This window comes from Pongo pygmaeus, chromosome 3 (assembly GCF_028885625.2).
Source record: "Pongo pygmaeus isolate AG05252 chromosome 3, NHGRI_mPonPyg2-v2.0_pri, whole genome shotgun sequence".
NCBI lineage: Eukaryota > Metazoa > Chordata > Mammalia > Primates > Hominidae > Pongo > Pongo pygmaeus.
The window spans coordinates 197,791,053-197,804,177 of NC_072376.2; the positions used below are offsets into that span (position 1 = coordinate 197,791,053).

At 46.5% G+C, this 13,125-nt stretch overlaps 1 protein-coding gene and 1 non-coding gene across 27 annotated transcripts in view; one reads left to right on the plus strand and one right to left on the minus strand.

The window, feature by feature from the left end:
* Positions 1 to 13,125, minus strand: part of IRF2 (interferon regulatory factor 2) — an 89,245-nt gene that overhangs the window by 34,850 nt on the left and 41,270 nt on the right. For 18 of the 26 annotated variants that reach the window (XM_054484786.2, XM_054484794.2, XM_054484792.2 and 15 more), the window contains one exon: positions 6,250 to 6,342. In XM_054484786.2, the coding sequence (XP_054340761.1) occupies positions 6,250 to 6,336 (87 nt within the window). In that variant the 5' untranslated portion in view covers positions 6,337 to 6,342. Of the gene's footprint in view, positions 1 to 6,249; positions 6,343 to 11,282; positions 11,563 to 13,125 lie in introns of all 26 variants that reach the window. The other 8 variants (XM_063664343.1, XM_063664327.1, XM_063664332.1 and 5 more) reach the window with 2 other exon arrangements.
* LOC129035959 (small nucleolar RNA SNORD79) lies at positions 9,201 to 9,284 on the plus strand. Its single transcript, XR_008502436.1, has one exon. It is a non-coding gene; the product is annotated as a small nucleolar RNA SNORD79 (small nucleolar RNA).

Here is a 13,125-nt window from a genome sequence, read left to right on the forward strand (position 1 = left end):
GGCCAAATATTGAATGATTCCATTTACATGAAATATCCAGAAAAGGCAAATCCATAGAGACAGAGAGCAGATTACTGGTTGCCACAAGCTAGCGGGGAGAGAAATGGGAAGTGACTGCTTAATGGGTACAGCATTTCCTTTTGGAGGGATAAAAAGTTCTGGAACTGGACAGTGGTGATGGCTGCATGACATCGTGAATGTCACTTTAAAATGGTAAACATTTTTTAAACTACATGTCACCTTTACCTAGTTTTTCATACTTCAGGGAAAAAAAAAGGAAAGACTAATAAACTTATTAGAAATATCTTTAAAATCGTATCACAGATTCTTTTTTTGAAGAAGACCACATGAAAAGGTAACAGAAAGCAAGATTCATTTTAAAACTGAAAGAGATTCTGACCAGTAAACATTCTGGTCACAAGTTGTGTGTTCCATGGGACACGACGGTGTTGCTATGTGTGTGTAGACCCCGTGACGTCAGTATGTGCCAGGTGTCTCATCCCCGAGTGACCAGTCCTGCACACGTGGTGGTGGTACACGCTGTGTATAGATAGACGCCCCATGCCAGGGCCCACCATTGGTATGTGTGTGCACAACTCTGCCCATCTGAAGGAAGGCAGGAGAGATGAGTGCTGCTTGACTTCAGAAAAGCATCTGACATTATTTTGAGCAATGTAGAACAAATGTTCCTTGGCCCCACATGGAAACTAGTTCTGTTATCTCCTCTGCCTCTTCTTCCCCCCAACATTTGCAAGATGTTCCAATTAGTGTGCTATTTTTGTCTGGACTCCTTACCCTGGTCAGAGATAGCCTGATGTTTACACAAACACAAGTCTACTTTCAAAGTGAAAAAAAGGGAAAGGTCTGATGATTCCCCTGCCTTAGTGCATGGATCCAGGAGGAAATAAGAACATCAATAACCCCACCAGTGTTGGGGGTCACACGGAGCTACGAGAGAAACCAGGACCCCGGATGTGACTGCCTCCTTCCTTCCTCAAGAAATGGCCCAGGGAACCACAAGCAAGCACGTGGACAAACCCAAAACTAACCTGGTCTCAACACATCAATGGCAAGAAGGAAAAAAACAGAGGTTACTGCCCATAGTCAGCAGAGACTTAGAGTCATAAACAACAAACACAACCTGTGGACAGTCTTTGAATTCTGATTTGAACAAATCAACTGTAAAAAGATTACTTGGGAATACTCAAGGCATTCTTAACATGAATGGAGCAGTGATGATATTAAACAGTATTAATTTTGTCCAATTAACAATGGTATATTGTGGATATATAAGAAAATGTCCTTATGTCTTACAATGTACACTGTCAGGGAGCTGCTTTAAAATAGCACACAGATAGACACACACACACACACACACACAAAGATAAGGCAAAATATTCATACATCTAGATGCAGGCATATGAAAATTTGCTATCCTATTTTTTTTGTCATTGGGCTACTCAAACATGCTATGCACATTTGCAAATACCCATAACCAAAGGTAAATGGCCCCAGCCAAGGTCTCATTCATAAGCTGGTTATAATGCACTTTTCCAAACTTCCTCGCTGTTCCTTCAGAGGAATCCAAGGGACGCATTCCATTCCCATCCTCCTTCAAATTTATTAAAAGTAGGTGCTATGGTTTGAATATTTGCCCTATGAAACTTATACTGACATTTAATCCCCAATGTGGCAGTACTAAGAGGTGGGGCCTTTAAGAGGTGATTGAGTCATGAGGGCCCTGCCCTGATGAATGGATTAATCCATTCAGGGATTAATGGATTAATGAGTTGTCATGGAGGTAGGACTGTGGCTTTTTAAGAGGAAGAGAGACCTGTGCTAGCACGTGAGCATGCTCATCCCCCACACCAGGTGATACCCTGCACTGCCTCAGGACTCTGCAGAGGGTCCCCACCAGCAAGAAGGCCCTCACCAGATGCAGCCCCTCAACCTTGGACTTCTCAGCCTCCATAACTGTAAGAAATATATTCCTCTTCTTTATAAATTATCCAGAGTCAGGTATTCTGTTATAAGCAACAGGGAATAGACTAAGATAATAGGGGAAGGAAACAAATTTAAGGCATTAATTAACCAACTCTTTCTCTCTTACTAAGAATGGAGTAGGTTGAATGGACTTTCTGAGAGCCATGTGACAACTGCCAAGCCAGTGTCCATAAATCTGATTATCTTAACAGAACAAAAACACCATCAATGTTGCTCCCCTTCAAGTCCATGACATTCATCTGAGTATTCCCAGAACAATTTTTATGAGGGCCTCCCACTTACCAGGCACTAGGCCTGGCCCTGACCATGCAGACACGATGAAGACAGCCAAGGCACCAGTGCATGGGGCTCCCAGCCTGGAGCACTTCATGATAAACATGAACACATCCTGAATGCCGATTGAAGCAGAAGTGAGTCCCACAGCCCCGTGGACAGTGCATTCTAAGAGTTACAACAGTCTTCAGTGGCAAAAGAGATCTTGGAATGACCTCAAACCACTCAAAATATAAACAAGGATTCCCAGGCAGAATGCTTGTGAATGGGAGGGAATAACATTAGGCTCTCAGTTAAGTATTTATATGGACAGACGAATGCCAACAAGCCTAAGTTAGCAGAAACCTATAAAAAGATGCCCTGTGGGAGTGTAGGTATGGAGAGAAGAGATCCTGACCCCAGCCGAGGCCTGCAGTGACAGTGATGGCAGTGCCCATGTGCACGAGCAGCGCCACGTGCCCACTCTGGCTAGGACTCAGCAGGATGCAGCTTGACAGGGCCTTGGGGCCACAGTGCAGGCCTTGGCCTCTGTGCCAGGGCGGTGCTGAGAGGCGGCACGGGCTGGCAGCCACGGGCATGCTCTTCTTCATCAGCCTGGCTCATGTCCAGCTGTAGCGGAGGAGCCCAGTGAGATGACACAGAGGTCTCCTTTCCTTCCATGCCTTGGGAAGAGAACTCTCGAGCCAAGAGCCAGATGAGTGATGCTCAGCAGGTAAGGACTGCCTGAAAGGGGCCAAGTGTTCATTTGCACAAAGGGAAATCCATTTGCCTTCTGGTCCTGCATCAGAAAAACATGGACAAAATAGATGGAAGAAAAGGCATCTCAACCGAGAGTCCCAGTAAGGAGGTGACCCTTAGAGGGTGCATCAATCTCCTAAGACTGTCGTGAAAAATTACACAAACTGGTGGCTTACAGCAACAAAAACATATTCCATCACAGTCCTGAAGGCCAGAAGTCCAAAATCAAGGTGTCTGCAGGGCTCACTCCGTTTTTTTTGTTGTTGTTGTTTGTTTGTTTGTTTGTTTTTGAGATGGAGTCTTGCTCTGTCACCCAGGCTGGAGTGTAGTGGTGCAATCTCAGCTCATTGCAACCTCCACCACTGCAACCTCAACCTCCCAGGTTCAAGTGATTCTCTTGCCTCAGCCTCCCAAGTAGCTGGGATTACAGGCACCTGCCACCACACCCAGCTAATTTTTGTGTTTTTAGTAGAGATGGAGTTTCACCATGTTGGCCAGGCTGGTCTCAAACTCCTGACCTCAGGTGATCTGCCCAACTCGGCCTCCCAAAGTGTGGGGATTACAGGCGTAAGCCACTGCGCCCAGCCAGGGCTCACTCCTTTCCAAGGCTCTGGGAAGGATCCTTCCTCGCCTCTTGGAGTCCCTCAGCTGTGGCTGCCTATTTCCAGTCTCTGCCTCAGTCCTCACATGCCCCTCTCCTCTGTGTGTGTCTTCTCCTCTTCTGTCTCTTATAAAGACACTCCTTATTGGCATCAGGGCCCACCCAGAAAATCCAGGATGATTTCATCTCAAGGTCCTTCACTATATCTGCAAAAACCCTTTTTCCAAATGAGGTGACATCCACAGGTTCTGGGGGTTAGGATGTGGACGTATCTTCTCGGGGAGCCACAGTTCCATCTACTACAGCACCAAGAAGGGACTAATGGTTAGTCTAAACCAATCACAGTGGTCAACATATCAGGCACCTGCTCAACAGGAGAGGTGTGAGACAGTCTGTTCTCCACTGCATCCTGCCAACCAAAACTAGTGGAGGTATTTTTAAAAAAGGAAAAGCAAAAACAGACAACTTACTTCTCTTGAGAACACAGGAGCATTTGCTTTCCTCTCCCACTCCACATCAAACAGTAATGCTACCTTGTTCCTCAAAACAGAATCCCACTTAACCTCTCTGTGCCTCGGTTTCCTTGTCTGTAAAATGGAAAATATTAACTGTACCTACCCCATGGTGGTGGAACGTGAGTTAATGCGCGTACCTTGCTTAGAAGGGTGCCTGGCACACAGTAAGTGCTGAGTACACGTCAGCTTTCATTCAGCGTCATTTGCTACCCTGACTCTCCAGCCCCCCTTTACTCTGGTCCCCCCTTCCTTATACCTCCATGGCACCCCTGCTAACTGAGCTGACCAAGGAGCAACTCCATTTCTTGTTTGTTTCTTTGGAAGAAGCTGATTACATATGTAAATCTCAAACACTATAGATAGAGCAACCCTAAAAAAATACATTGTTTGCAGTAACACCTTGAGATGTGGGACAGGTCACAGGAAATAAGCATATGGTTTCTTCATTTCTATTTACTTAGTGCTCCACCTTGTTTCAGAAAGGCTCAAACAGACATATTCAACACAGTAACATTAAATTCAAAATCAGGCTGGGCACTGTGGCTCATGCCTGTAATCCCAGCAATTTGGAAGGCCAAGGCCGGGCAGATCACTTGAGTCCTGAAGTTCCAGACCAGTCTGGGCAACATAGTGAAACCCCATCTCTACAAAAAATATAAAAATTATCCAGGAGCCCACCTGTGGTCCCAGCTACTTGGGAGACAAAGGTGGGAGGATCGCTTCAGCCCAGAGGCAGAGGTTACAGTGAGCTGAGATCGCGTCACTGCACTCCAGCCTGGGCGACAGAGGGAGACCTTGTCTAAAGAAAAAAAAAATCAAAATAAGTGGATAAAAGGAAGAGAATAAAAAGAAATAAGATTTGAAAGATATCTGAAAAGACCCAATAAGGCCAGGAATGATATTAGTTAAAAAAAATTATACTGCAATATCTTGTTCCCTTGTTGGAAGCAGGCTACAATCTGCAATCTGGCTCTAAGCTCTTGTACCTGATACAAAGATAAAGCCTGGCCAGCTAAATTATTCACTGTGTCCTTAAGATTAAAAAAGAAAAGGGGAGGGAGTGGAGAAGAAGAAAAAGGCATTTACTCAGAACTGTTCCTGGTAGGACAGGAACTTCTCTCCTGGGCCTCCTTAAAGAAGGCATGATATATATTTAGTTGCTTTTCTAGATTATATAGTTCTAGAAGTTTTTCATTTTTGCCAACATTATCTCTTTCTGATTCACCCCTAATAGCTAGGATCAATTAAATTAAGAGTTTTTAGGTTAACAAAGTAAGGGAGTGTTTGCGCATGGAAGGGGCAGGTTGTAAATGATTGGCTGCTTTCTTAGGAAAGGTGGACAAACAGATAGGGCTTCATTACAGAGGTAAAAAGAAGGCTTTTTTTAAAAGACAAAAACAAGCTTTCTTTAAACAGAGAACATTGAAAAGGAAATGCTCCATTCCTAATATAAAACCCTGGAGTTTCCATGTCCTCTAGTCCTAAAAGGCCAGGAGAAGCAAAAAAAGGAATTTGGAGAAGGAAGAGGGTAAGAATCCTCAAAGAACAACACAGCAAGGAGCTTTCCATAGGCAGTCAGCCAAAACACCAAAGGTGAGCAGACACTGGAGACTCCAGGCTGAGGCTACAGTCGGACAGGACACAAATCCTTTTGTGACCGGGTTCAGTGGCTCATGCCTGTAATCCCCACACTTTGGGAGGCTGAGGTCGGGGAATCACTTCAGCCCAGGAGTTCAAGACCAGCCTAGGCAACATGGCGAGACCCCCAGCTCTACAAAAAAATACAAAAATTAGCCAGGTGTGGTGGCGTTTACCTGTAGTTCCAGCTACTCTGGAGGCTGAGGTGGGAGGATCACTTGAACCCAAGAGGTCAAGGCTGCAGTGAGTCGTGATTGCACCACTGCACTCCAGCACGAGCAATATAGTGAGACCCTGTCTCTAAAATAAAAAAAGCCTTTGAGATGATAACTTGATGTTTTATGATCATTTTGGGTTGGCTGGTTTTTGTCATGAATGAGCCTAAGATTTTGAATACAAATGATTTTACTTTCGGCAGTCCGCACGGGCGTGTTTCAGCCAGGACCTCTCTCACACATACACCCACCCGGATCCACTCACCTTGTTAAGCCACTTGAGCCCTGGGATCGTGTTGGAGTTTATCTGCTCCTCCAGCCACGGGCGCATGCGCATCCTTTCCACCGGCATGGTGCCCTTGCGGGAGAGAAACACAGCGTCAGGTGTTGGTGCCACTCAGTGTGGCGTCTGCACTGCAGAGTTCTACACCCCGCCTGACCCTTTCCTTCTCTCCTTTCCTGGGGCTGGGGACCAGGGGGCTGGGGGGTTAGTGTACTCAGGGGCTGTGCCCTAGGGCCACCTGTGCAAGCCCAGCCCTCGCACCGGCCAGGGGGCTATCTGGGGACACAGGATGGTCCAGGCCTGCCCTCCGCTGGGAGGGTCCTATGGACATTGGAGACCAGGACCCACACTCCTCCCCGGGAATTTGCCTAGAGGGAGGCTTTATCCCCACTACACTGGCCGTGTTTTGAGGCTTCGGTTGCTCAGAGGCCCCAGTGCCTTTGGGGATTATCCGTCCAAGAGCCAAGGGTTGGGCAGAGCAAAGCAGTTGTGGGAAAAAATTATGATAGCCAAGCCATTCCTTTTGAGAATCTGGGTTATACAGACGCTTTCAACCCCCAATATTAACATTTAAAGCTCGAAAGGAATCAGTTAATTTGGCTTTCCCAAAGTTTTCCACCAACTACCCGTCCCTCCTGACTTTACTTCCAGAGCCCCTGGAACCCTGCACAGGTATCTCCTTTGCTTTAGCTTGTACCCGAATGCAATCTCTCACCCAAGTGTCTTTCTTCAATGCCAGCCTCCCCGCTGACCTGACATCACCCCCTTTTCCTTTAACTTACTTTCCCTTTGAAAATCATTTTCATAGTCTGACCACCCTTCCTCCGCCAGTCCACACAATGCCTCCCCGCTGCTTCCAGATTCCTTCTAAAATAGACTTCTCCTGGTCCATCGGAATACATCCAGAGGGGAATCACTAACAAAGTACTTTCCACACTGTCCCCCACTCATCTTCACCCTGTCTATGCCTGCATTTACATCTAATCTGGGCTCCAAAAGCAAAGACGGTTCAGGTGCAAGCCTCCATTCTATAGGACCTCACAGACAGTGTGACACTGTAATCCTCTTCTCAATCCTGATTGGTCCCTTCCTTCTTTTGTTCATTTCCTCCAAAACTGAGCTCTGAAAATTCTATTCATTGGCATTTGGGCTGATGTCTCAATAACTCTCCTTTCCAGCTTGCCATGGACTTCCTCTCTCCTCTATTCCCTGCGCCCAGAACAGTCCAGAGTTACAAGCATCTTTCCACCCGCGGGCCTCACCCTGGGCCTGTAGGAGCCCCCAGCCTTTTCCTTGTATGCCTCCCGCAGTCTGGCCCACTGACTGCTGCAGACACCTCCTGCTCCGTGCTCATCCCATGCCCTCTGCTCTTCATTCCCTGGCCTTGCAGGTCCTTACCCGCCCTCTAAGACCCAGCCTCCTCCTCCACAAGGGCTTCCCAGACCACTCCCGCCTAAAGCAGTCCCTCTGCCTCCAGCTCCTGCGATATTCACTGATCTTACACTGCTCCTCTGAAAAATCAAACATTGCTTTAGGGCAGTTGTTTTAAGTAAAGTCTTTCATCTTATCCCTTGCCTTACCTATACACCTCTCAGCTGTGTATAGTCCACTCCCTTTTCCTAACCAAATTTAAGTTCTACCATAGGAAGAGCATCGCCTTTTTTTTCTGGAGGCAGGGTCTCACTCTGTCACCCAGACGGGAGTGCAGTGGCGTGATCACGGCTCACTGCAGCCTCAACCTCCTGGGTTCAAGCGATTTTCCCACCTCAGCCTCCCAGTAGCTGGGACCACAGGTGTGAGCCACCACGCCCAGCTAATTTTTTTTATTTTTTGTAGAGCTGGGGTCTCCCTATGCTGCCCAGGCTGGTCTCAAATTCCTGGGCTCAAGCAGTCCTCCCACCTTGGCCTCCCAAAGTGCTGAGATTACAGACATGAGCTCCCATGCTCCGCCCTCTTCTAGGTCTTTTGCTAGTCCTACAAAGCGCAAATGTTGTCTTCCACACTGGAAACACCCACTACCAGGCCCAGGCCAGCTCTGAAGATGGCTCTGAGGGCCTAGGTGGGGTGCCGTCAGAGGTTGGCCTCCTCCACTCATATGGAGGCTCCAGCCACCATTCTTTGAGACACAAACAGGAACCTTAGAGATATTTCACAAGAACATGGAATGGCCGCAAGGAGTTGCAGATACTGCTGCTCTTGGTCTCATTCATTCATTTGTTCCATTCATTCATTTGTTCACCCACCCATTCAAAGGTCATGTATTGAGAATGATGCTCCAGGAACAGGGAAAGATGACATTCCCTGCCATCTAGGAACTCCCAACCTAACAGGACACTGGAAAGAAGGGAGGTACCATGCCCCATGAGGAGTCCTGGGTACAAGATGATAAAGAGTTTCAGAAAAGACTAGGGAGTGCTGGGGAAAGCTGTGCACAGAGGAGTGCACTGGTGACCCCTCAAAGGCTCACCCTGCAAGAGCTCTGCCCGCCAGGGTGGTGACCACCTGCCCAGCCTGATCTTCCCTCTGGAAAAGACCTCAAGACACAGATTGGAGACCACTAAATCCAGAGCGGCCAAGAAAGTAGAGGGAAGAGCGAGGGAAGAGTAGTTACAGGGTAGGGGTAGGTATAGTGGTCATGAGTAGAGAGCAACAGACGCCAGGTCTCCTGACAGCCTGATGTGCAGAAGCACTGTGCGTGGTCCCTGGTGCTGCAGCTGAGCCTGAGCCTAGCAATATGGAAACATGAGAGGCGTGTGGAAGTGGCCCTGCTTCCAGCTAGTACTCAGAATAATATCATATTTCTTCCATTATGTTTCTCACAAATAACCCAGTAGGGGGAAGAAAAAAAAGGTCACATGTGAAATAGTTCAAAAAGCCATATGGTATGGTTCCTATCAGGTGCCCCCACTCCCAGCCCACCGTGGTTCCTGTTCTTATGTTAGTGATGGCTTTTAAAGTTCACCCAGATGGGAATCTCTCTGAAAGACAATAAAGATCAGTTTTAAACTGAAACAGTAGTTGAAAAAGTCAATTGTCAGGTAAAGCAAAGCACCAAGACAAAAAACCCAACTTTCTGTCTTTAAAACTAAAGCCTGTGTGTGAAGACACATTTGATCCACACTGTTCGCAGATTCTGTATCTGTGAATTTGCCTACTCACTAAAACATATCCACAACCCCCAAATCAATACTCAGATGCATTGGTGGTCACTCGCGGACGTGTGCTGAATTCAAGTCGTCTGATGCACATGTTCCCAGCTGAGGCTGGACAAGGCCACACTCTGCCTTCCCGCTCTTGCTCCCCTATGGCAAACTAGTGTCCTTTTCACAGGCTACGGAGTGAGACATTTTTCACATCGTTGTGCTTTTTGTTGGCGACTTTGCTGTTTAAAATGGCCCCTAGGCATTGTGCTGAAGCACCTTCCCGGGTTCCTAAGAACCAGAAAGCTATGATGTGCCTTACAGGGAAAATTATTAGATAAGCTTTGCTCAGGCATGCATTATAGTGCTGTGAGTTCAATGCTAATCAATCAACAATAAATATTACAGAGGGTGTCTTCAAACAGAAACACATAAGACAAGATTATACAATGATCAGCTGACAGAATATTGTGACCAGTAGCTCGCAGGAACCCGACGTCCTTATAAGAAGAGGGAAGTGTGGACACGGACACACAGAAGAATGTCGCATGAAGACACAGACACAGAGGGGGAATGGGCACGTGAAGCCCAAGGCAGAGACCGCAGTGAGGCTGCTGCAGCCGACCATGCCTGGAGCCACCAGAAGCTGGAAGAGGCAAGGAAGAATTCTCCCCTAGAGCCTTGAGGCAGAGCAGGGCCCTACTGATGCCTTGATCTGAGGCTTCTGGCCTCCAGAATTGTGATGGAATACATTTCTGTTGTGTGAAAGCCGTCTGTTACGGCAGCCCTGAGCAACTAACAGAGAAGGGAGAGCTGCAAAGGCCCTGAGGCAAGGTGGCCTCTGTGGACGGCAGTCAGTGACAGGGAGGGTCCGGAGACGCGGCTCACCCAGAAGACCATGCCTAGGATTTTGGTCATGACCATGATCTAAGACTGAAGAGGAAACCGAAGGATTTTAGCAAAAGAATGATAGGGTCAGTTTAAAGGGAAGAGCTGACTGTGAAATCCAGACCAGCGCTTCACCAACTTGAACATGCACAGGAATCCCAAGTCAGTGGATTCCAGGCAACCGCTGTGGTCTGCATCTCTGACAAGCCCCTAGGTCCTTGGGTCACACTCCGAGAAGCAAAGCTCTAGAGTCCCCTTATTGTTCATGCTCAATGGCCTGGCTCTCCCATGCTCCGGCCGTGTGGTCATTTTGGCCATTCTGATAAGACTCCTCCACTGGTCGGCGTGCCAGGCTTGTCATCCACCGGCTGGGTGCATTCCTCACTTACGCAATGTGCCTGTCTAGTAAGGATGCAGCTCAGCCAAACCTCAAACTTATTAGAAAAGTTCATAATCTTAAATCAGGACTGTTATTAATTATAAGTAACTTTTAGAAAAAGCAAAAAATCGAACAAGTATTTTATCAGAGTAAAAAATAAACTTAAAAAGGGCTACACTTATTTCAGGTTTTGTTTGTTTGGGTTTGTTTGTTTGTTTGTTTGTTTGTTTGTAGCTAGGACATCTCCAATGAGACTCAATGAAAAGCTAACCCAGTCACATGAAGGCCCTTCTCCTTTGTGACTTGATTTTTCTCCCCTGACCCATCTCCCACACCCTGGGCAGGTAGTGCATTACCAGTGCGCTTGCCGTGCGACACGGTACAAAGTTTGCCATTTGACATAGGTTTCTCATGACTAGCCGAGGGTGAGCATACGTCCTTACTTCTGTGAAAAAGAGCAAAGGCAGAATCTACCTCAAGCCTAGCACCAGAAACGGATCATTTAGCTGGACACTAAAAATAGATTAATTATGTTTCCAGAGATTAAAAGACTGAGATGACAGGCACAGAGGGTCAGAGAACTGAGGACTGGAAAGAAAGATGCTTACTCGGTATGTATCATGTAGCTTCCGTTATCGAAAGTCAAGGTGACACGCTGGTCTTTCTGTAAGGCAAGCCTCCCACAGGCACTAACAGCCAGGCCATGTGAACCTCGAACAAAGTTAGAGAAGGCAGGTAACTCAGTGGAGATGACACAGAGCGGTTATGTTTGTCTAAGAACCAAAATGCACAGAAATCAGGACAGTTGTGTCACGGCCTTGACTCTGCCATTGCTGGTGTGTGTCCTTGGGCTAATCCCTCCATCTTCCTCGTCCACACTTTGATCATCTAGAAAAATGGGATGTTTTAAACAGATGATTCCTGGGGTTATCCACGATACGATGAATCATAATCTGATTTTTTTTTGTAAGCTTCTCTTCTTGTACATCAGGTTGTTTTTAAAAGTAAAATGCTAAAATTTTATGGTTCTGCAAACCTAATATATGAGCAACCTGTACTTCAAAGTAAGTAAAAGAGTTGAAGCATCTACCCTGGAGCCTGACGAAAGGCACTTTGTAAAATCACCTATCTTTACACCTTTGAGATTTGAGGCTGGGACTGGCTTCAAAACCGTGGCATCTGGCCATAAGTCAATTCAGCCCATGGTGGGTACTGAGAATATCACTGGTGCCAAGCCTGCTATATAAGGCATGCAAGCTATTCATTGTGATTCGTAAGTCACGAATGATCCCCCATGGAGTTGGCAGTACTATCCATGATTAGTGCTATTAACAGTGAGGTTGAATTTTCACCCAAATAACTGAATTTTGGTTCTTAGAATAGTAAGAGCAACGGTTACCATTTATGGAGGAGCACCTACTATGTGCTGGGAATTAAAACTAGGGTTTTCTTGCTAGGTGTGGTGGGACACACCTGTCGTTTCTGCTCCTTGGGAGGCTAAGGTGGGACAATCACTTGAACCCAGGAGTTCGAGGCTGCAGTGAGCCAGGATCACACCACTGCATTCCAGCCTGGGTGGCAGAAAGAGAGCCCCTCTCGAAAAATAAAAAATAAAAAACCTAGGGTTTTCTACAAATTTTGCCATTTAACCCTTACAACCCTAGGAAATAGGGACTTTATTATCCTTTATTACCTGCTAGTAAGTGGAGAGCCAAAACTGTCATTTAAATTCAGGCCTATCTAACATGAAAAGCCCAGGCTTATCCACTCTAACCTCTGCCTTCATCTTACTTTAGAAAGCACTGAGTCATGATGACCTCTTAATTGTTCTACTTAATGAGACTTTCCAAACTCCTCTCCGTCTTGCATACCACTGACAGTCATCTTCCTAAAATACCATTTAATCATGTTAATTCTCTGTTCCAGAGACTTCTAAAAGTGCCTGCTGGATTTAAGGTAATAAATTCCTTAGCTGAGACGGGGGTGGTGCTTCTGGTAATGGCACAATAGGTAATTCAGACCTGACTCCCAGGCTGAATAACGAAGAAATATGGACAGAATATATTTTTAAAATCCATTTAAATGCATCAGAGAGCTAACAAGCTAGTTAAAAATTAGGGGGGCAAGATCTAGGAGAAAAAGAAACCCAGGAAGGGGAACCTGACATTTAGGGTTGCTGTCATCCTAGGGCAGGGACAGCTGCTCCTTTCTGAAGAGGAGGCTGTGGGGCTTTGAAACTGAGCAGAGCTTTTGACACACTCAGGTGACTGAGAAGACAAAAACTGAAGACCAGGACCCAGCTAGGAAAAGGGGTTCCTGGAAACACCCTCACAAGCTTTGTAAGTAATACAACTAAGTAGAAATAAACTAATATCAAAGGCTGAAGCCCAGCTTTGAATCATCTCCATCCCTGATCAAATGAAAATGACCTGGAACTACCAAAAGTAAATA